Source organism: Peromyscus leucopus, chromosome X, assembly GCF_004664715.2.
Source record: "Peromyscus leucopus breed LL Stock chromosome X, UCI_PerLeu_2.1, whole genome shotgun sequence".
Lineage (NCBI taxonomy): Eukaryota > Metazoa > Chordata > Mammalia > Rodentia > Cricetidae > Peromyscus > Peromyscus leucopus.
Genome location: NC_051083.1, coordinates 135,904,733 through 135,928,556, shown reverse-complemented (window position 1 = coordinate 135,928,556; position 23,824 = coordinate 135,904,733). Strand labels below are relative to the sequence as shown.

General features: G+C 44.2%; 1 protein-coding gene across 3 annotated transcripts; it reads left to right on the top strand.

Moving 5' to 3' along the window:
- Nucleotides 1-1,504: 1,504 nt before the first annotated feature.
- Pnck (pregnancy up-regulated nonubiquitous CaM kinase) lies at nt 1,505-5,568 on the top strand. 3 transcript variants are annotated; one of them, XM_028888601.2, is made up of 12 exons: nt 1,505-1,574; nt 2,307-2,376; nt 2,727-2,858; nt 3,199-3,273; nt 3,375-3,513; nt 3,689-3,812; nt 4,021-4,096; nt 4,191-4,303; nt 4,386-4,464; nt 4,536-4,623; nt 4,750-4,894; nt 5,179-5,568. In XM_028888601.2, the coding sequence occupies exons 2-11, from the start codon at nt 2,309-2,311 to the stop codon at nt 4,885-4,887; spliced, it is 1,032 nt and encodes a 343-aa protein (XP_028744434.1). In that variant the 5' UTR covers nt 1,505-1,574; nt 2,307-2,308; the 3' UTR covers nt 4,888-4,894; nt 5,179-5,568. The 3 variants fall into 3 exon arrangements, with proteins under 3 accessions (XP_028744434.1, XP_028744431.1, XP_028744430.1); XM_028888598.2 differs by lacking the exon at nt 1,505-1,574 and adding an exon at nt 1,647-1,858; XM_028888597.2 differs by lacking the exon at nt 1,505-1,574 and adding an exon at nt 1,647-1,872.
- Nucleotides 5,569-23,824: the final 18,256 nt, after the last annotated feature.

Here is a 23,824-nt window from a genome sequence, read left to right as displayed (position 1 = left end):
ACCTGAGCATGGGGATAAGATTGGATCTAGGCTCAGTTAACCAGGAGAGACAACTGGGAAAGGTAAAGTGAACTAGAGTGAACAAGCTACTTTTAGTCTTTGTAACTTGGCAGAGGCCTTGTGACATAAACTTGTCTGGATGTGCTCCTATGACAGTCAATAGACCCTTCTTACAGGAAGGACACAGAGCTGCGATAGGGCTGGATGGCATGGAGGAATCCTCTAATTGTTGAGTGAAGGTTGGCCTCAGTATTTCCTGACTGCCTCGCCTGGACTGGGTCAGTTGCTTTGGGGCAGAAGACCTGGCAAAATGATTTGCAGGGGCAGGTGTTCTGAAGAGGGGACAGGTCATGACCTAGAGAACAGGCAGGGGAGGCCTGTCTGAGGAGGCAGCATGCCAGACTAATTAATGGAGTGAGGGTGAATTGAGTAGACATCTGGACAAAGACGGTCAGTGCATGGAAAGGCCAGCAGGAAGATGCCGAGGAGGCTAAAGAGGGGAAAAGAGTCATCAGACCCTGCAAAGACTCCTACTCTGCCAGACATTGGCATATGTGCCTCCTGGAGCCACATGACATCAGCAAAGGGAATGCTGTGCTAAAAAGAGGAGGAGCAGGAGGTAAGGGTAGAAGCAGAGAGAGCCCTGCTGGTGGAGACTTATGCCAGGTCACTACTATGTTGACATCAAGTTTCAAGGGCCATCAGGTACTAGGAAAAGAGGCTGCTGTATAGCAAATGGCCTAGACAACCTGTTTGTGGACAGCACATTAAAATAGTTCAAGGAATGCAGACAGCCAGGGCCATGTATGACTGTAACACAAATTCTAAAATGGTCTTTTAATAAAAAATCCCAGGGGCCTGATATTGAGGTAAATGCTGAACGATCAGAGAGACAAAGGAACAAGTCACTGCCTCGTCTTATTTCTACAACTCCTCAGCTGAAAAGCCTTTAGTTCTTTGTCCTCATGCCTTATGTACCTTTCTCTGCCCAGCCATCATTTCCTGGGATTAAAGGTGTATGTGCTTCCCAGTACTGGGATTAAAGGTGTGTGCCACCATTGCCTGGCTCTGTTTCTCTCGGAGACCGAGTCAGTCTCTTGTAGTCCAGGGTGGCCTGAACACACAGAGATCAAGACGGATCTCTGCCTCCCGAGTGCTAGGATTAAAGGTGTGTGCCACCACTGTCTGGCCTCTATGTTTAATCTGGTGGCTGGCTCTGTCCTCTGATCTTCAGGCAAATTTGTTAGGGTGCACAATATATCACCACATATGGCAACATTTTTGGAAGAAGTCACCTGTGGTGCAAAGGCCCTGTGGCTTTTGGGGCATCCAGTGGGCTACCAGGGCACCAGAACATCCAGTAGTCAGCAAGCATAACTAAGGAGCCAGATAGTAGTGGTCAGAACCCGGGAATTGCCTTACAAGGAGCTCTGCAGTGCTGCGGCCACAGCCACCGGGAGCCCAGGGTTCGCGGGGGCGTGCACAAAGTGGGCGGGACCGGCAGGGTGTGGGCGGGGGGCTCAGCGCTTCAGCTACTGCGGTAGGCGACATTGCGGCGGCGGCGCCAGCTGCAGGTCTGCACCACCTGCCTGCAGCTCTGGGCTGGGGGCAAGCGGGCTAGTGGGGTGGGCGGGCCAGGGCATACATGCTCCAGGCCAACGGGCAGGCGCCTTAGCTCCGCAACCTCCCCCGCGCACACCTGTCACGCCCCGCGCACCCCTTGCCCGCACGCGCGCGGCCCACGCAGCTCTGGACGCAGGCGACCGAGGTTGCGGAGTTCCCCGACTCCAAGGCACCAGGGGCCAGGCAGCGGTTGGGTGGCCGTGGTCGTGACAGGTGGCTGCGAGCAGGGTCGCAGGTGCATTCGAACGGGTTGGTGGCCTAAGTGGAGTGTGCTTGAGCTGTGTGACGGTGGCAGGTCTGGTGGGGGAGGGGCACGGGCCTTAGGGGTGGAGGTGGGCCTGGATGAGCCAGGATGGGAGTGTATGGAGCCTTCTGGAAAATAACCGGCAGTGCTGGCTCGATGAGTGGAGGCAGAAAGGGGGTGTAGTGTTGGTGGCTAACACTACTTGCGCTCTGGATGCTGGAGTCGGGGAGCACAGGCTGGCAGCAGCATAACTGGGTGGGAGGCCCGCATGCAGTGGCTTGCCTCAGTGGGAGTGTGATTCTGATTGTGGGGGAGGGGAAAGGTGTACTCGGACTGTGGGGTGACTCCATCCTGAGTTGGAAGAGATCTGGCTTGGTGGGCAAGGGAGCTGCGCGTTGCCAAGGGACCTAGCTCTACCTCCCCACATCCTGCCCCCCAGACATGCTGCTGCTCAAGAAACAGACGGAGGACATCAGCAGTGTCTATGAAATCCGGGAGAAGCTGGGCTCGTGAGTGTGCATGCCGGGCTGTGGGAGTGACCATTTCCATATGTGAGGCGTGTACACATGTGAGTGAATGTGTGAGGGAGCCTATAAGTGGTGAGTGTGTTGTGAGTGTGAACATGGGGGTGAATTGTGAGGTATGTTGTTGTCTGTGGGAGGTGGTATGTGAATGTTGGTGAATGTGTCAATGTGGGTGAATGTGTGTGAGGTGGTGTGGGGATGTGTGTGCACACTTGTAGGTGTGTGTTAGGGTGGGTGGTATGACCTACGCACTTCCTCCATTTCTGGTCTTCCTCCTCCTCTCATTGGAAACTTCCCCCTCTCTTCTTGCCTCCCACCATCTGGCTCTATGGCAGAGGTGCCTTTTCCGAGGTGATGCTGGCTCAGGAAAGGGGCTCTGCTCATCTTGTGGCCCTCAAGTGTATCCCCAAGAAAGCACTTCGGGGCAAGGAGGCCCTGGTGGAGAATGAGATCGCGGTACTCCGCAGGTATGCCCGCCTGCCCCTTGGACTGGGGAGACCTGTGGCCACAGGCTGAGTCCTCTGGACTTACCAGCCCTGGTTGCCAATCTGCAGGGGGCCTTAGGCATCTCTTCCCCTTTGAGTCTGCATGTCTCCATGGTGACATTAGAGGCACCCTATCCATCTGTGCTTTATAAATGGCCTACAGAAGTGTGTGTTCTAGGAAGTCCTGGGCTAGTGGGGGCAGGGATTGGTAGGGAATGGGAGCCTAGGTGAAGGAAGAGAAGAAGGGGGGGGGCTCAGGACAGAGCTCTTCCATGTGAAGAGGTGACAGTGGTCCACAAGGAGCCTTTTCTCTCTGTTGCAGGATCAGCCACCCCAACATCGTGGCTCTGGAAGATGTTCATGAGAGCCCTTCTCACCTCTACTTGGCTATGGAGCTGTGAGGAGGGCTGCTGTGGGGGGGGGCTGGGCAGAAGGGGTGCAATGCCCAGATCCATGCCTGGGTCAGTTGACCTCTTGCCTCATTCCTCCTGCCTTCAGGGTGACAGGTGGTGAACTATTTGACCGCATCATGGAGCGGGGCTCCTACACAGAGAAGGATGCCAGCCACCTTGTAGGGCAGGTCCTTGGTGCTGTCTCCTACCTTCATAGCCTGGGCATTGTGCACCGGGACCTCAAGGTGCCTGGATGTGCCCCCACCCTATCCCATCTACCTCTGGCCCTGAGTGTCTTCTTCCCAAAAATCCACTTCAGTCTGGGTGTGGGGAAATTAAGGGTGCTGGAGGCCCACCCTGTCCCAATGCCTAAACTATTCTGGGATCATAGGCTCTTTCCCTGGCCTCATGTGTCAACAGCCTGAAAACCTCCTCTATGCCACACCCTTTGAGGACTCCAAGATCATGGTCTCTGACTTTGGCCTGTCCAAAATACAAGCTGGCAACATGCTAGGCACGGCCTGTGGGACCCCAGGATATGTGGGTAAGAGGGAAGTATTCTAAGGCTCACTGTGGTGGGGAGGGAGCTGGTGACCCTGGGGATGCCAAAGCTCCAGGACCTGGGGCAACTGCTACCTGTGGCAGTCTATTCCTGGGACTGAATAGGTACACCAAGTGTGGCCCTCAAGGGCATGACATGTGTGCGTGCCTGTGCAGACATGTCTGTCTGTCTGTCTGCCTCTGGCCGCCAGCCCCAGAGCTCCTGGAGCAGAAACCCTACGGGAAGGCTGTAGATGTGTGGGCCCTGGGTGTCATCTCCTACATCCTGTGAGTGACCGCTGGGACGGCTCAACTCCTACCTGCCTGCCCCTGCTGGGTTGGGGAGGGGTGGACATCTGGGTGATTCATCTGTGGGTGCCAGGCTGTGTGGGTATCCCCCCTTCTACGACGAGAGCGACCCTGAACTCTTCAGCCAGATTCTGAGGGCCAGCTACGAGTTTGATTCTCCCTTTTGGGATGACATCTCAGAATCAGGTGAGTGCAAGGCTGGCCCTGTGCTGGGGAGTGAGAAAGGGCACCAGGGACAGGGCAGACTGACCTTGCCCCCCTGCTCCAGCCAAAGACTTCATCAGGCACCTGCTGGAGCGTGATCCCCAGAAGAGGTTCACCTGCCAACAGGCCTTACAGCATCTTTGGTGAGTGGGATGCCTGGCAGGTGGTATCGGGGCAGGAGCAACACCTGTGCCAACTCTCAACCTTTCTCTAGGATCTCTGGGGATGCAGCCTTGGACAAGGACATCCTGGGTTCTGTCAGTGAGCAAATTCAGAAGAATTTTGCTCGGACCCACTGGAAGGTGAGCATGGAGAGAAAGACTACTATGCTTCTATTTCAGGGTGTGGCCACTGGTGTCTTGGTGCTGGTCTTGGAATTGGTCTTGTTGCCAGGCCCAGCTTGGCCTGACTCCACTCTCTTTCCACAGAGAGCATTCAATGCCACATCGTTCCTACGTCACATCCGTAAGCTGGGGCAGAGCCCAGAGGGTGAGGAAGCCTCCCGGCAGGGTATGACCCGTCACAGCCACCCAGGCCTTGGGACTAGCCAGTCCCCCAAGTGGTGACAACCAGGTGTGTAGGCCCTGCATCCTCTGGGAACTGGCTTCTTAGGGAGCCTAAAGGCCTAAAGTGCACTAGGTGGGATCTGAAGGGTCAAGGTGAGAGAGTGTCAGAGAAGGAGAAGCTGGGCAGAGGGTTACAGCAGACATCTTATGCTAGTGGGATAGGGGCATGACCTCTGAAGTCTCTATGAAAGGAAAGCCAAGGCTTGAGTAAAATGCTAGGAAGGATCTAAGAAGTCTGGGTACCTCTTGAACCTGTTTTTCTCTGCTTCCTTTTTCTCCCCTCCACCCAAGGTGGATGCCAATGAAGGCCAAGTGGATTGACTCCCAGCTTTTCTTTCCTCCAGCTCTTTTGGTCTCCTTTCCTGCCCCTTGTCCCCCAGGCTTGCCTCTGCTGGAAAGTTGGAGACTGTGGGTGTGGTGCATGGCACTGGGGTGGGGGCTTCACCAGTATGGTTCCCAGCCTCTAACCTCATCTGTGGTGGAGGCTCCCCTCCCCATGTTGCTGTCACACTTTATGGAAACTGAGGAGGTGTTTGCAAGTGGATTTGGGGGCCATCCTTCCTGCACCTTGCACGCACACATGCATCGCGTGGCTGTTCTGTGCTTTGCTGACTGTGGGTGATCCTGCTTGTGTTGTAGCCCTTCAGTTCCCTCTCCCCTCAACCAATAAAGACAAACAGAGCAAAGCCTTGGTGCTGAACTGAGTCTGGGATGACTGTGGGGTTATGGGTCACCTCAAGAAAGGACATGAAGGAAGCAAGTCCACTGCCAGTGGATCTGCACTGGGTCTTGTGCTCTGCCTCCTGTACCTTTCCTTGTTGGGATCGTGGTATAGTTAAGGACTTCCTGATTCTGTCTCCCAGAGTGCTGCCAGCAAGAGGATGCCTAGCTGCCTGGTTGCCCTGGGTCTGATAGAAAATGGATGTCAGCAAGGTCTACTGGGCTGCCAGCAGGGGGCGATGGCAGGAGACATAATTCACCACCAGCAGCATCTGCTCCAGATCCTTAGGGCTGCATAGATGCCCTGGGCTGGAAAGGGCTTGAGCCTGTGGAGAAGGTTGCCAGAGTTCGGGATACTTTCCTCTACTGCTGCTTCTGGTGTGACGAGCTGTGGGCTGTCCTCTGGTTCTAGTGGCCCTACCCCACTTACCACCAGTAGGCCAGGGCTCCCGAAGTCCGCCTTGTTGGGCCCAGTCAGGGGGAGGCCTCAGGCAGCCAGAGTTTGGAGGAGGCTCTGCTGCTTCTTTCTCCCTCTGCTTTAGCTTCCAGTATGTGAGCTGGATGACAGAGCCTGACTGGGATGTGTGCGTGTGAGAAGTCTCATCTTGTCAAATTTTGGGATCCAAAGGGAGGTACTGAGACACAAGACAATGCTGGCCTGGGTTTCTGGGCCAGAGGTTACTCTAGGTTTCAGGATTGGAACCAGGAGGTCTGGAAGCAAGTGAGCAGCTTCCTCCACTGTCTTCATGGTCACCCCAGGGTATTCTCTGCTTCAGGCTTTGGGCCATGTATCCCTGACATGCTTACCCTGTATCCTGCTGTTCCTCCCATGGGGTCACTGGAGGGAAACCTTGGACATTGGTACCATAAATGGGTCTAAGTAGCTTGGTTCACTCACCTCCATGTCCTGTCCTGGGTCCTCATTGTCTTTTGGTCACCTTTGCCAGTCTCTTTTTGACTGTCTCTGTGTCTCATCTTTTCCCTCAGTCATTCATGACACCCACCCATTATTATTTTGTTGATGCAGTACTAATTGGACCTCTAAACTCCAAGGGAAGAGGCTCTTAGTGGGTGAAGGCAGTGGTTTTATGAGGATGAATGTATAGGAAAAGTATTCTCCTAGCTACTCTGGGAGCCCTAAGCATGAGCATCAGAGCCAGCCTTCCAGAAAGAATCAGTGAGTGCTCTTCCAGACTAGGCACAGGACTAGGTCACTGCTGCCCCCTTGACACAATGGCCTTGGCATAGGGTGCAATATGTCCTCACCACCAGCAGGGGATGCCACAGACACATGTTTAGACATCTGTAAGCCACTTAATTCCTTTAGTACCTGGGGCAGCAGCTCAAATTCATTCATTGCCTGCCAGCCCCCTAAATCCTGTCCTAGATAAATCTGAACTAGGTGGGAGAGGTCCATCCTGATCATGTTGGAGTGAAGTACCAGGGACACCTCTGGGTCATACAGAGGTAGCATGTCCTTCATCCTTCTCAAATCTTCCCTTTGGAGGAAGGCAGTTTGTGAGAGCAGAACTTTGGGTTACCTAGCAGAGGGACTGCTTGTCTTCTCTGTCTGTTACTGGAAGGTAGGGGTGCTAAGACATCATTGCAGGCTCAGACACTGAGGCTGGTCAATAGAGGAAGGAGCCATACCAAAACCTGGAAGGGGACAGCCTGTGAGCAAGGATGCTACTGATACGTTCTCTACAAGCAGCATTCTTGTCCAGTTTCGGGTGAGAGCTGGGCTTGAGATGCCTGTAAAAGTCACGTGCTGTGAATCAGGAGCCAGGTTCAGTCTTTCAGGGACAGACAGGAATTCAAGGGGTATCCTCTTGTGGGTGTCACAAGAGGACATTGCCTCACCAGATCTTGGCCAAATAGGACTCATACTCTATCTTGGAACAAATGTGAGTGGCAGAGGTTTCAGAGGAGCTCAACTTGTAGGGCTATGTGGGTGACAGATAGGAGCTGGTTCTGTTGTTATTTTGAGACTAAGTCTCATGTAGTAAACCCAACTGGCCTCAAACTTGCTGTATGGCCATGGATGGACTTCAACTTCTGATCCTCAGGCTTCCACTTCCTGAGTACTAGAATTATAGGTGTGTAATGTTGTGCTAGGGATCCTACCCAGGGTTTAGCGTATGACAGGCAAGCACTCTACAAACTGAACCTCAACCCCAGCCTGAGATAGGAGCTCTTTAGGAGTTATGTGGATGGCTCTGGCAACAGACCTGGAGAAAGACTTAACTGGGATGGCTTTGTGGGAGAGGTAATGAGATCACTTTTGAATACAGTTAAGTTCAGGATGCCTGAGGGATCCAAAAGTAGAGAAAAAGCAGCTTACTCTTCACTCTTCTCTTAGCAAATATGTATTTAGCTTTATAGCTAATATTTATGGAAGGCTTCTCTCTCATAATAAAAAGGGAGCTGACAATGTCTCTTTATTGGGCACTTACCTTATACTAGGCTTTGAAAAGCTTAATGTATAGTCACTTAAAACTCACCTGTGAGTGAGGTGGCTGGTGTCATTATCACCCTCACCATTAATGTGGGGAAACTGAGGCATAGAGACTCTAAGTAACTAAGCCAAGGCCACAGAGCCTGTGGCAGAGTGAGAATCTGAAAACTGTTCTCTCACCCCGAGTTATTCTGCCTGCATCTATGTGAAGGAGGGGGTTTGCTTAGGACATAAGGACTCCGTAACTGAAGAAAGGGAAAATTCTCTCTAGCACCCTCTTATCAGTGTTCCCAAAGAGAAAGAATACCAGGCTAGATTTCATTTTTGTCTTCAAAGGATTTTGTGTAATTATTACCATCCTCTGACTTCATTTAATGTCCTGTTAAATAGAAACCAGGGAAATATTTACATAGTGGCAGGGGTGTGGTGTAACATCTGGGCCCTACAAAGATCCCTCTAGAGTTCAGAGTGAAGAATGGCCCAGAAGTGGAGTAGAAAAGGTGAGTGGGAGACAGGCACTTCTGAGTTCACATGAGGAACAAGGCACACGACACAGAGAATCTTTAGCTGAAGTGGAACTCAGTAGAGGTGGTCTGTCAGGGGAAGGGTAGGAGTGGGTCATGAATAAGTCAAGGGTGTGGCCAAGAACCCAGGAAAGAGCTAGGGATGAAGGTCCCTTGGATAGACAGTGACTGAGCTGGCAGCACAGCCACAAGCTCCATCCTGCCAGGCGTATGTCTGAAGGACATGTTTCAACCACATTCTCTACCCAAGCCTTGCTTTAGCCAGGCCTTGGCTCTCCATCCTTAACCCTAGGGAGCACTTTATGTGTTCTGGGGGTCAGACTCAGGTTGTTAGACTTCCATGGCTAGAGCTTTCACAAACTGAGCTGTGCTTTTCAATATTTTCAACCCTATCTGGCCATTTTGATCAAAATTAAAACCTTATCCTCAGGTCTCCTCCTTCACTATCACCAGGGAGCTTTATCTTAACCTTGAATGATCCTCTGAGCAGAGGCCAAATGCTTTTTGCCAGATTCTCCTTGCTGGTCTTTTTTAAATTTTTAAAAATTATTTTATATGTATGAGTGTTTGCCAGCATGCATATTTGTACTCCATGTGTGTGCCTGGCAGGTAGATCTCCGTGAGTTTGAGTCTGATTAGGTCTACAAAGTGAGTTCCAGCTAGCCAGGTCAATACATTGAGACCCTGTTTGAAAATAATTTTTTTTATTGGAATAGAATTCATACAGCACAAAATTCACCCTTTAAAGTGTAAAGGCATGGTGATGTAGGCCTGTAATCCCAGCACTTAGTAGCTGGAGGCAGAAGGTCAGGACTTCAAAGTTTTTCTGGACTACATAGCAATTTCAAAGACAGCCTGGGATTCGTGAGATACTGCTTCATTCCCAGCCCCAATATCATGTACAATTCAATAAGTTTCACAACTATTGCCATTGTCTAACTCCAGAACATTTTCATGACTCTGAAAAAAACCCTGTACCGGTTAGTAGTCATCCCTACCTAGCCTCTGCCCACCAACAAGTTACTTTCTGTTTCTGTGAATTTGCTTTAGTCCAGAATTTTAAATAACCATAGTCATGCCATATATGGACTTCAGTATCTGGCTGCTTAGCCTCAGCATAATGTTTCATTGTAGTATATATTAGACTTCATTAATTTTTTTAAACAGCTGAATAATATTCCATTTATGAATCAGTTACATTCTGTTTATTCACTAATAGATATTTGGGTTGTTTCTGCATTTTACATGTTGTGAATGATGCTGCTATGAACATTTGTGTAGAATATTTTGTGTAAACATATTGTCCATTATCCATTGTTTTTTGTGATAAGGTCTCCAGGCTGGCCTAGAACTCACTACCTTATGCCTCAGCTTCCCCAGTGCTGGGATTTAGGCATGCACTACCCTAACTGGTTCAATTGTCTTGGATATAGACCTAGGAAAGGAAATGCTGAGACATGTGGGAATTCCATGTTTTATGGGAGGCTGTTTTCCAAAGCAGAAATACCTTTTTACATAGCAGAAGTGTTCCCACACTTGCTATTGTCTGTGATTTTCGTTTAGAGTCATTCAAGGGTATTTCATAGCTTTCATTTGCATTTCTCTGGTGATCAATGATGTTACACATCTTTTCATATACTTATTAGTCATTTTGTGTGTGTGTGTGTGTGTGTGTGTGTGTGTGTGTGTGTGTGTGTTTGACACAGGGTTTTATGTCAGACAAATTGGCCAGAGCTTGTTATGTAGCTGAGCCTACCTAGCCTTGGATTTCTGATCCTCTACTTGTCCATATTTTGAGTCATTTGTCTTTTTGTTAATGAGTTCTTTATATTTTCTAGTTAGTAGATCCTTATCAGATATACAATTTGTAAGTCTTTTCTTCCACTCTGTGGGAGATTCACAAATCTTTTACTTGTTGATTCACAAATCTTTTAAACTTGTGATAAACTCCAATAGTTTTCTTTTGTTTCTTGTGCTTGTAGTGTATATTGTGTGACTTTTCCTGGGGAGATATGAACAAATGTCTGTTCATTTCAGATAAGACACTGATGACAGACCAAAGAAACAATTCCACCCAACTGTAGCTCAATAAAATGCTGAGTTTACCGGTGTTACTTACAGGAGCACAGGTGAAAGGTTACTTACAGGAGCATGGGTGACTCAAAGACAGCTGCATCTCTGTAAAGCATATCCCAGCATGGATGATGACTCATGAACGTTACATCCCTGGAGCTTCCTGCAAAATTTGCTGGCAGCTCAGCCTACAGTTGCTAACTGCTTTCCTAACCTTGGGGAAAGAATCTTGTAAATTTTTGAGCTCTCAGAGACTTAGAAATTTCCTTATTTTCCTGAACCTGATAAAATTACATGAGCTTCCCTCATCTCTCCAGGAGGGGATATTTCAATTTGAAGGATATAACTATACAATAGTGTCATGTATAAAGACCTATTGTTTAATCCTGATCACAAAATTGATGCTCATATTTTTTAAGTGGTTGTTGTATTAACTTTTTGAGAAGATATGAATAAACATATATTCACTCCAAATAAGGGACCAACAGACCAAGGAAAAATTTTCCACCAATGGGACTAGTAAGGTTAATTGGTGTTACTTACAGGAGCATAGGTGAGGCATTACTTACAGGAGCATGGGTGAGGAGTTACTTACAGGAACGTGGGTGAGGGGTTACTTATAAGGAGCGTGGGTAACTTGCCAGCAGCTACATCACTTAAAGAACTCTTCTTCCACCCGGTGGTGGTGGCGCACGCCTTTAATCCCAGTACTCGGGAGGCAGAGGAAGGCAGATCTCTGTGAGTTCGAGGCCAGCCTGGGCTACCAAGTGAGTTCCAGGAAAAGCGCAAAGCTACACAGAGAAACCCCGTCTCGAAAAACAAAACAAAACAAAACAAAACAACAACAACAACAAAAAACTCTTCTTCCTTTAGAAATTGTGAACCCTTATGTATATATCCTTGGGAAAGGGTGGAACCTCATGAGCCAGATCCCTACTTCTAAGAGGTAATGTTAGGGGGCCCAATTTTGAGACTCTCTTACCTATAATCACAGCTACTCTAATTTCAAGATGGTAATGGCACATCATGCTGAGGCCAGCACCCTACAACAGTAGTTTAACTTCTACATTCAGGTCTTTGATATATTTTGAGCTGATTTTTGCATATCACTTGAGTTTAGGGTTCAATTTCTTGTGTGTGTGTGAGTACACATGTACACGTGTGTGTCTGTGTTGTATGAGACTTTTTCCTTGTGACACATGATCAAATGTCTACTCACCAAGACTTGGAACCGATGAGAGAGCAAACATACACTAAACTTAATAAACTAATGAGTTTATTGGGGTTACTTATAAGAATATGGATGAAGGGTCACTTTTAGGAACATGGAGAACTCAAAGACAGCTTCATCACCAGAAGCCACTGTTTTGAATTATTACACAGTGGGGGGCTCCCATGGGAGATGCAGCAGTCTGGGCAGATGCATGCCATGTGGAGCATAGCGGCGGTGGCTGGTGATACCCAACCCAGACAATGCATCCACAGGGAGAGTTTATTATAATAGAGAGATAAAGAGGCAGAGAGACAGCCGGGCAGTGGTGGCGCACGCCTTTAATCCCAGCACTCGGGAGGCAGAGGCAGGCGGATCTCTGTGAGTTCGAGGCCAGCCTGGGCTACCAAGTGAGTTCCAGGAAAGACGCAAAGCTACACAGGGAAACCCTGTCTCGAAAAACAAAACAAAACAAAAAAAAAAAAAAAAAAAAAGAAAAAAAAGAAAAAAAAAGCAGAGAGACAGAAAGAGGGAGACAGAGAGAGAGAGGAAGGGAGAGAGAGAGAAGAGGGGGGCTTCAAGGGTGTGCACCTTGTGGAAGGAAAGTAGAAGAGAGACAGAGGAAGGGGAGGAGTTTTTCCTTAGAATGGGGCTTTTACACCAGGACACAGGTTGACACCAAGGGATGGGATTTCAAGGGGCAGGTCAGAATATTAACATTCTTCTGTTTTGATGATTATAAAAAAGAGGTGAGTTATGGGAGCAAGTGGAGGAACAAGACGCTGAATTCTCGAGGCTACTTCAAACTGGCAAGGGGCAAAGTGGGTAGAGGGGAACTGGGAGTCATGAATGGTGGGAAGTAGGAGTGAAGAAGCATAGTTGGCTGTCATGGTGGAGATCTCAGGCGTGGAGATCTCAGGTGTCTGTTCCTTAAGGTGGCAGCCGTGAATTGAAGGATGATGTGTTTTTTAGGAGTGCAGGAGCCATCACATCTGTTGCTTCTCTGGAGGTAGGGGTGCATCCACCCCAGTTAGCATCCTCAGTTGGGGGTTGGCATCCTCAGAGATGGTGCTAACTGGTGCAGGGGCTGGCATATCTGGAGAGCCCCTTGGCTCAGGCAGGAGGAGGGAAACTGCAAAATATGCTCAAAAATGAGTGAGGTAAAAAATGTGCTCTGGAGACTGTTAAGTTTTCATAGATGGCGATGAGGCCATACGACCTGTTTTGACCTTATTTAAGATGGTGGCTTGACCATGTGATTGCCCTTATTTAAGATAGCACTACCTGACCATGTGATCACCCCTATCAAATATGGTGCCTGACCATGTGTTCATGGTTTTTGTTTTGTTTTTGTTTTTGTCAAGACAAATTGAACAGATAAGGAACAGGCAAAATGAAGCATCCAAAAGTCAGTCAGAAACAAGTTAACGTGGCCATCTCTCAAGCCCCAGTAGTGGCAGCAACAGCAGAGGAAAGCTGCTGGAGGAGGGAGGGGCAGGGCTCTTAGTGGCTCAGCCTGCAAGGTGATGGCAGGGGCAGAAATACAATCAAGTAACCAGATATTTGTGCAGCTAGTCCATGGGCTGCTGGAGGAGCAATTTTACATGTCGCAGAAAGGAACCTGGCAACAGGTAATGGTTAGCAGAGGCTTGAGGAACATGGTGTGTGGGGGTGACAGCGAGGGGCCTGGGATAGGGTAGGCTCATTTTTCCACAATGAGGTATAATGGCACAAGATAACCAAAGGACCAGCATCACAATGGCTATGGGCCATGGCGGGCATAGGACAAAGGGGTTATGAGCCCAAAAGAGAAGTGGTCAGCACCACAGTTGAGAGAGACGACTGAATCCTCAGTTGTGGGAAAATGGCCAAAAGGGAGGCTTACCGAAGAGGGTGGGGGATTACTGATCTGATAGGGTGAAGTTTCCTGCAGGCCCCCAGCCAGAAAAATGGTCAGTGGTACAGGGTCCCAAAAGCTCCTCAAGACTGCCGTGGGTGGGAGAAAGCAGTGGGATTGCCTGGCAATGCTGGGCATCAATGTTATGAATTATTATGTGGTGGGATGTGGTGATATATTGTGTCCCCCAATATATTTTGCATCCTAATAAACTTATCTGGGGTCAGAGAACAGAACAGCCACTAGATAGACATAGAGGCCAGAAAATGGTGGCACTCATGCCTTTAATCCTAGCATTCCAGAGGCATGGATCTCTGTGAGAGGCCATACTGGAAACAGCCAGGTATGGTGACTCATGCCTTTAATCCCAGGGAGTGAGCCTTTAATCCCAGGAAGTGATGGCAGAAAGCAGACAGGTATATATGGTGTGAGGACCAGAAACTAGAAGCTTTTAGCTGGTTAAGCTTCAGGCTTTTGAGCAGCAGTTCAGCTGAGAGCCATTGGGATGAGGACACAGAATCTTCCAGTCTGAGGAAACAGGATCAGCTGAGGAACTGTCGAGGTGAGGAAGCTGTGGCTTGTTCTGCTTCTCTGATCTTCCAGCATTCACCCCAATAACTGGCCTCAGGTTTGTTTCTAATAATAAGACTTTTTAAGATTCATGCTACAATATATGATCAATATTTGTATCAATATATATTTATAATCAATAATCTATATAGATGGCAAGCTGAGAATTAGTTTAACCATCTAATAGGTATTTTTGTATATAATTAGAATATCTCTGTCCCAAGAAGGAGAACAAAGGAATAACATAAAAGTCTATCATTAGAGCCGGGCGGTGGTGGCGCACGCCTTTAATCCCAGCACTCAGGAGGCAGAGGCAGGTGGATCTCTGTGAGTTCGAGGCCAGCCTGGGCTACCAAGTGAGTTCCAGGACAGGCGCAAAGCTACACAGAGAAACCCTGTCTCGAAAAACCAAAAAAAAAAAAAAAAAGTCTATCATTAGCTAGTATAGCATAATATGGTCAAATGTGTCTAAATACTATGATTCTGACTTATCAAAAAGAAATGGTTATTTTGGAATATTGACTCTATCAACCTCTAGTTAGTGGTATAAATTTGGCTCAACTGTATTTTAAGGAAGTATTGTTAAATAAAATTACCTGAATTAGTCATGAGCATCTGTGGGCCCAAGGCTGCAGTTGAAACTTACATAATATAAATTTGTAATCAAGGCAATATTAAACCATTAGCTATGAAAGGACAGTAATAACCCATGTCAGGGTATACATAGCAAGACTTAAATACAGAACAATTGTCAGAAGTATATGAGGAGAATATCTGATAGTACATATGTTTCAGGATCATGGGCAGAATTTATACAATTATTAATAGAACATTTTTTAAAGGCAGACCAGTCTGTAGAAGTAACCATCTCATTCAATAGGAAACACAGAGCCAATAGAGAGATGAAAGCCAAGAGGTCAGAGCAATAGCTAAGAGCTAAAAACCTTACCCTTCACTGTCGCTGTACTTCTCTGAAAGAGACCTACTTCCTGTGTCTGTCTTTATATAGACTTTCTGTTCTGCCTTCTCATTGGTTGTAAACCCAGCACATGACTGCCTTGTCACTGCCTGTCTGTACAGACCTCCAGGTCTTCTATGGTTGGTATTGAGATTAAAGGCATGTGTCTCCATTGCTGGATGTATCCTTGAACACACAGAGATCTACCTAGCTCTGCCTACCAGGTGCTGGGATTAAAGGTGTGCACCACCACCAACCAGCTTTCTCTATGGCTTGCTAATAGCTCTGACCCCCGGGCAACTTTATTTATTAACAGACAAATAAAATCACATTTCAGTACAAATAAAATATCACCATACCAGTCTCTGGGTAGGAAGGTTCTGTAAGCAAAAGGGGGATAAAGGGAAGTGATATTTGAGATGTAGAATTCACTTGTGGTTGCTTCATGCTGATATAGGGTGAAGTTTGGAGTTCAGTTCGGAAAGCTGGGACATAGTGGAACCTCAGGAAAGAGCAGGCCTTTTATGCATTGTCCATGCAGTCTGTGCTGAAAGACCACCAGAAGAGCAGAAATCTGTTTCATGAGCTGGAGGGCAGGGCACAGGGTTGAGCTGGACAGCACATGCTTGTGGGCTGGAAGGAAGAATGCAGACCTCAGCTAGACAGCATGTCTGTGGTCCAGAGGATGACAACTGTAACTCTTTAAATGATATGAATTTCTGTTGGGAACAAATATATGTGTTAATGGTAGAACATGCAGTTGAGGAGTTTTAAAGAGGAAACTTTTTCTCTTAGGTGTACTTATGGAATATTAAATGCATGGTTTTAGCAGATGAGAAAAGGAGATATCAGGCTAGGGAGAGAGGGAAAGCTCCCCCCAACCAGAGAAGAAAAAGGAAAATTTGTAAGTGGGAGAATAAACTGTAGCCAGGTTATATTCCTCCTGGTCCTTCTTGGCTTGTGAGCATTGGTGAATTTTGATCTCCTGAAGTTTATAAGAACCTTCTTAAAAGACAAAATCTTTAGACATATTAGCAATATGGTAATAATGGTGAATTTTGTCAGAGCAAAATTATGAATCCTTGGAGTCTCAACAAAACAGCAGGGTAGCCAGAGAATGAAATCTAAAATGTGTCACATATATATAATCTTGTTTGTCTCTTGATTAAAATTAATAAAATATATTTAGGACAGAATTATCATTTCTAATCATATTTCTACAAGTTTTGATATCATTAATGAACAGTTCATCAAAAGGACCTGGAATTATATCAGTTTATTCATAAAGTCAAAGCCCAATATTTAAAAATCTAGAGGTAAATAACAGCTTGTATTTAGACTAGCAGCTTTAGAGCACCTTTGTCCTGTCAATAGTCTCGAGAATGGGTCTCTATCTGAACCAGAAGCTCACTATTTTGGCTAGGCTGGCTGGATGTTGAGCACTGGGGACCTACATGTCTTTGCCCATTCAGCAATTGGAGTACAGTCGTATTCAGCCATGCCAGCCATTTAATATGAGTGCTGAGGATTTGAACTCAGGTCCTTCTACTTCCAGAGTAAGCACCTTTATCCATAGAATTATATTCCCAGTCTACAGTTTTCTTGTTTTATATAGTTGTCTAGTTGTCCTAGTACCATTGTTTTTGAGACAGGGTCTCACTACGTAGCTTTGGGTCCTGGAAATTGCTCTGTAGACCAGGCTGGCTTTGAACTCAGAGATCTGCCTGCCTCTGCCTCTGCCCCCCAAGTGCTGGGATTAAAGGCGTGCACCACTACACCCTGCTAGGTATCTTTTTTCTTCAGTCTCAATTCTATTCCATTTATCTCTGTGTCAGTCCCACAGTGTCTTGATTATTGTAGCTATGTGATAGGTTTTGAAATCAGGATGCAAGAGTCTTCCAACTTCGTTCTTTTCAAAATTGTTCTGCCTGTTTGATGTTTCTTACATTCCCATATAAATTCTTAACATTAACTTGTCAATTTCTGAAAAAAAAAGCAACTGAGGTTTTGGCAGAGATATCATTGAATCTTCAAATAATCTGTAGATTGTGATGGACTGAAAGGGTTTGTTCCCAATCCACACGTTGAAACTCTACTTCTCATGGACTATACTTGGAAACTGGGTCTCTAAGGAAGTAATTAATAAAATCAGGATGGAACCCCTATCTGATAAGATTAGGGTCCTTATAAGAGACACCGAAAGAGTCCACTTGCTGTCTTTCTCCACAGGCACACACTGAAGAGATACCAGGTGAGTACACAATGAGAAGCTGACTGTCATCAAGTCATGAATAGTGTCTTTGCCAGCCCCTGAACTACCTGGAACATTGACTTGAGTCTGATAAGTTAGGAAGGGAGACCTTTTATAGTAAAATACCTTGAAAAACTGAGATCACAGCTGACTCCAGGGAATCTGAAATCCTCTTTTGGTCCCATGGGCACTCACATGTATGTTTCCACACACATACATAAATAACAAAATAAAATATTTGGAAAAATGGGAAATACATTTTAGAAAATGGTTTTATACAGTGTCACACCTGCACCCTAAATCTTTACTTTTTAAAGCTGGGTGTGGACTTTTTGGTTGATAATATTGTTTGATTTCTGCACTCTGAATATATCACTCCAGTGCCTTCTGACCTACACTGTTTCTGACTAGAAGTCAGATGTTAAATTGTCTTTGTGGGTCATTTTTCTCTTGCTACTTTCTCAATTTGTTTTTTTGTGTGTGTGTCTTTAAATAGTGACTGTGAAGTATCTATGAGTAGCTTTCTTTGTATTTGCTATGATTGGGATAGAGTTTAATTGTATCTCTATCAAAGGTTTATGTGATGAAAAACTTGGACTCCAGAGTGGCAGGACTGGAACGTGATGGAACCTTTAAGAGGTGGAGTCTGTGTGAGGTCCTTAGGTTCCTGGTTCCTGGGACTTGTGCAATTGCTACCTATGCTCTGAGCTGATGCAGCTAAGTGGTAGCCCTTGCCTCAGGGTCTTGTCTATGTTCTTTCTACTTTAAATTTCTAAAACTGTGACCTAAATTCACCTCTTTTCCTCATTAGTAGCCTATGTGAGGTATGTCTTTGTATCAAAACATTGATACAAGACCCAGGTTTTCTTAGTAGGGTTCGTTGAATTTCTTGCATCTAATTATTTTTTTTTTCATAAAACTTTGAAAGTATGTTTTTGAGACAGGGTTCCTCTGTGTAGCCCTGGCCATCCTGGAACTCTCTCTGTAGACCAGTCTGACCTTGAACTCACAGAGAACTGCCTGCCTCTCCCTCTCAAGTGTTAGGATCAAAGATTTATTTTGTTATTTTTATTTTATGTGTATGTGTGTGGGCCTGAGTGTATATATGGGCACCATGTACATGAAGGTGCCATTGGGTCCCCTGGAACTGAAGTTACAGGTGGTTGTGAGCTGCCTGATGTGGGTGCTGGGAACTTAACCCAGGTCCTCTATAAGAGTTACCCACTGATGTCTCTCTAGCCTCAGCAGCAAACAGTATCTGAGGAGAGACTCTCCAGTAGGCTAAGGAGCCTGCAAGTTGTTCAGGGAGCTCCATCTCCTATGAGTTATTTACCCATGCTGAGATGGGCTTTTTGATGATGCCTTTGAGTCATCATGCTCTTAAGTACCCCCCCCCAAAAAAAAACCCTCATTGGTTCACTGTTGTTCATATCTTAGATGGTCTTTTAATAAAAAAAAAAAAAACCAGAGTCAGATATCAGGATGAAAACTGAAAGATCAGAGAAGCAGAACAGCCAGCAACTAGTTCTTAACTCTACAAAATCCTCAGCCTAAAGAGATTGAGTTCCTGTTTTCTCACACTTATATACCTTTCTCTGCTCAGACACCACTTCCTGGGATTAAAGGCGTGTGTGCTTCCCAGTACTAGGATTAAAGGTATGGTGCCACCACTGCCTGACCTCTATGTCTAATCTAGTGTGTGGCTCTGTCCTCTGATCCTCAGGCAAGTTTATTAGGGTACACAATATATCACCAAATTTCCCCCTTTTTTTTTGTCTAAAATAATAAAAGGTTATAACTAATATAAGAAAAACTATATACAATAAGTACAATAAGTATGTATAATATATACAGTCAAGAATTTCATTAACAATGTCCAGTCCATTAACATTTGACAGATTCAGAGAAAATACCCGGGCTGGAGAGATGGCTCAGTCGTTCAGAGCACTGGCTGCTCTTCCAGAGGTCCTGAGTTCAATTCCTAGCAACCACATGGTGGCTCTCAAACACCTGTAATGAGATCTGGTGCCCTCTTCTGGACTGCAGGGACACATGTAGGCAGAACACTGTATACATAATAAATAAATAAATCTTTTTTTTTTTTAAAAAAAAAGAGAAAATACTCTATTATTTATCCTATTTTGGTGAGTCCAAAATGTTGTACCTAATTCACTTTCTATCCTAACTTGTATTACCAACAAAAACTATCTTTTGATGTCTTTCAAACTTATACACATTACACATCTTTAGTGAGTTTCTTTTCTGAATTTGTTAACAAGGAAATCTATAACTATAAGTATCTAATCTTCAACTCTGTGTTCTTAAAACACCTTAAATGCCATATTCTGTAGATCTCTGAAGTGTTTGAAGATTACCTGTCTATCTAAAATATATTTCTGTTTGTCCTTGAAAACATACCTAATCTGACTACAAGTTCAATTGTAATAACAACTAACTTTCACTTCTTTATATCCTAATTAGTTGGTAATAATAACTTTTAAGGACTAGCAATTTGCACTACATTGTTAAATGAGCTGTATAGGTACAATACCTTGAACAAGATTAGAAATATATGTGCAGTATTTTCTAATAAAATTAATCTTAAATTTGTATCAATGTACATAATTTGTATACAATATACAAAAATCCAATCCAATGTAAAATATTTAAAACTAGTAGTTACTTTCTAAAAGCACACTCAATAATCTACCTTTTTAATCTTATCATATATATAACCTCCCCTTGTTTCTTTTCAGAGTAGATTCAATCAACTACCCTTTAACCATCATTTCTATATCATTTTTTGAGAGTAGATTCAATAATCTATTTTTTATTTTATCATAACTATATTTTCTTTCTTCTTCTTTTTTAAAACAAGAACACCAAATCTAATTTCCTTTGTTTTTTCTTGACCATTAACAATTAACGACTTGTAATCAACCATCCTAAACAATGACAATTTTCCATAACCCATTGAAGACCAAAAACCATCCACCCCACCTCTTGGGAATGTGGGCATTGTGTTTTTAAAATTACTTCCTGCTGTCTGGGGGTGAAGGCATCTTTAGGGGATCCTGAAAAGAAAAATCTTGGGTTAATTTTCAAGTTCTGGGAGAGGTAGCTGTATCATTTGTTGTCCGGTCTCTGTATAATGGGAAAGTGCAGGGCTTATCTCAAGTCCTTGTTTGAGTAGTCTATGAGGCTGAATCATCTCAGCTAGTCATCTTGAAATTGTCCTGAGCAGTTTGTAGTTCAAAGCCAATCTTTGGGTGCTGTTTGTCAGCTTAGTGGTATTATCCTGATGGGATCATAGTTGTGGGGCCCCATCATCTTTTTGGAGACTTCAAAGTCGCTGTTAGGTGTGGTCATGGTTCACTGCAGAAAACTGATAGAGACTCAAACCTGAAATCATGTACAGGAAGCTAAATGAAACTTTTTTCTAGAGTTAGTCAATACGCTATATGACCATTAACATTATGAAAAAAATGTAATATATATTAATCTTATAAATTTTGATATAAAATTCATACATTATGAAAAGTTTTAAAGAGTTAAAATAAAACCAAAGAATTATGAGATTAGTGGCAATAGAATAGTCCCTTAATTTTGTTTTTCTTCTGTCCCATATCAGGTGGCTTTTCTGACATGATATAGAGATTTTGCATTTTCCTTTTATCAAGCATGCTTGGGTTTAGAGAATGAGAGAGCCACGCTCCAACTCCAAAGCCAGCTTTAATTTTTAATTGAACTGAGACTACATAAAGACCATTTGTGTTAAGTGTCTGTAGAGAAGAGTAGAAACAAACATTTAGGAAGACTTATGAAATTTTATAGATGATATACCAGTAGGCCAATTTACTCTTTTTCTTGGGACATTTTTTTTCTGGATGATTTGTCCTTTTTCTTCAGTTGTCTCATTTGTCCAGTGTTCTTCAGATTCCTTAACCTTCATTCTCCTAAAAGACAAAAACAAAAACCTTTCCCCAAGACTAATTTTGGGGATGTTCCTTTTTGGCAAGTTATTATCTGATTAAATGACAAGGCATGTGTTACTGGTATAAGTAAGTTTAAATTAGATGTTCATGCTGGTTGATGAACTATCACCTCTTCTAATTAAGAGGTCTCTCTTGTTCAAATCGAACCTTTACCAATTTTGATGGTACCCACAGCTTATCTTCTCCTGTAGAAACAAAAACACAACCTCGTCCCCACGTAACACATATCCTGGTTTCCATTCTGAGGTCAGCATATCCTTAAAGTATATAGGTTGATTTAATTCTGTAGTTTTTTCTATTATCCAGTGTCTCTCTGCAGCTGTTGTTCCTTTCCCATTAACACTGAGAAAATTCAAAGTTAATAAAGCATTATGTAATGCATTTCTGGAAGTTTTTGTTACCCCTTTCTGTTTATTTAGCATATCCTTTAGAATTTTATTTGATCTTTCTATGACAGCTTGGCCTGTAGGATTATGTGTTATACCTGTAATATGCTTTATATTGTAATAAGCAAGAAACTGTTTCATTTTACCAGAGACATATGCTGGAGCATTGTCAGTTTTAATTTGTGCAGGTATACCCATGATGGCCATAACTTCTAGCAAATGAGTGATTACAGAATCAGCTTTTTCAGAACTCAAAGCAGTTGCCCATTGAAATCCTGAATAAGTATTGACGGTGTGGTGTACATATTTCAGTTTTCCAAATTCTGCAAAGTGAAACACATCCATGTGCCAGATTTCATTCCTCTGAGTAACCTTTGGGTTACATCCTGCTGGTAGTGGAGTTTGATTGTATAAAGAACAAGTAGGACATTTCCTTATAACTTCCTTGGCTTATTGCCAGGTCATGGAAAAATTCTTTTTTAAACTCTTACTATTGACATGATGGGTTTTTTTTGTGAAATTCTGAGGCCTGCAGCATATTTCCTATCAATAGTTTATCAATCTCATCATTACCTTGTGCTAGAGGGCCTGGCAGACCCATATGGGATCAGATGTGAGTTATATATAAGGGATGATTCCTATTCCTGATCATTTATAGTGACTGAATAAGTAATGAAGTTAATTCTGACTCATCAGGAATAAATTCAGCAGTTTCAATGTGTAAGACCACTCTCTCAGCATACTGAGAGTCAGTAACTATGTTAAGAGGTTCTGTAAAGTCCATTAATATCATCAGAATGGCATATAATTATGATTTTTGGACAGAATTATAAGGACTTTGTATCACTTTACTTAAATTTTCTGATTTGTAACCTGCCTTTCCTTTTTTGCTTGCATCTGTATAAACTCTAGGGGCTCCAGATATTGGTGTTTCCAGTACAATTTGAGGCAGGCTTTCTTTATAAGTTGAATTCTATCACTTTAAGGATATTTGTTGTTAATCTCTCTCAAAAAATTACTGAAGCTCTTTGCCAAGGTTCACTCTCTGCCCATAATTGTCAATGTCCTCCTTAGTTAAAGGTATGACAATTTCTGCTGAGTCTTTTCCTGCTAATTGAGAAAGCCTCCATTTTACTTTTAAAATCAACTCAGAGATCTTTTCCACATAAGTTTTTAATTTTTTACTCTGTTTATTTGGTAGAAATATCCATTCCAATATAATATTTTCCTTCTGCATTAAAATTCCTGTAGAAGAATGCTTAGAGGGTAAATAACCAAGATGCAATCAAGCTTTGGATCCAAATGATCCATATGTGCATCCTGTATTTTCTTTTCTACCTAGGCCCATTCTCTATCAGCTTCAGCTGATAATTCTCTTGGACTATTTAAGTCCTTGTCACCCTCTAAGGTTTTAAGCAGATTACTCAGTTCATCATTTTTTTTATCCCGATAGTAGTCTGTAGATTGGAAATGTCTCTGAATAATCTTTGAAAGTCATTAGAGTTCATAATCGAGCTCTCCTAATTTGTACTTTTTAGGGTCTGATTTTTTTGTAGCCCTATCTTATATCCTAAATAATTAATAGAATCTCCTCTTTGTATCTTTTCAGGAGCAATTTGCAATGCCCAACAAGGCAAAATTTTCTTTACTTCTTCATTCTTTCTATAGTATCTACACTTGAATCAGCTAGTAAAATGTCATCCATGTAATGGTAAACTATATATTGAAGAAATTGTTTACATGTTACTTCCAATGGCTGTCATATAAAATATTGGCACAGGATTGAGTTATTTAACATTCCCTGTGGGAGAAACTTCTGTTGATATCTCTTAGCAGACTGAGAATTATTATAAGTAGGCACCATGAAAGCAAATATTTCTCTGTCTTTTTTGTAAGGG

Coding starts and splice junctions, on each gene's coding strand:
- Pnck (XM_028888601.2), top strand. CDS start 2,309: ATGCTGCTGCTCAAGAAACAGACGGAGGACATCAGCAGTGTCTATGAA. Junction 3,813..4,020: donor TGGGACCCCAGGATATGTGG/GTAAGAGGGAAG, acceptor TCTGGCCGCCAG/CCCCAGAGCTCCTGGAGCAG. Junction 4,097..4,190: donor GGTGTCATCTCCTACATCCT/GTGAGTGACCGC, acceptor TGTGGGTGCCAG/GCTGTGTGGGTATCCCCCCT.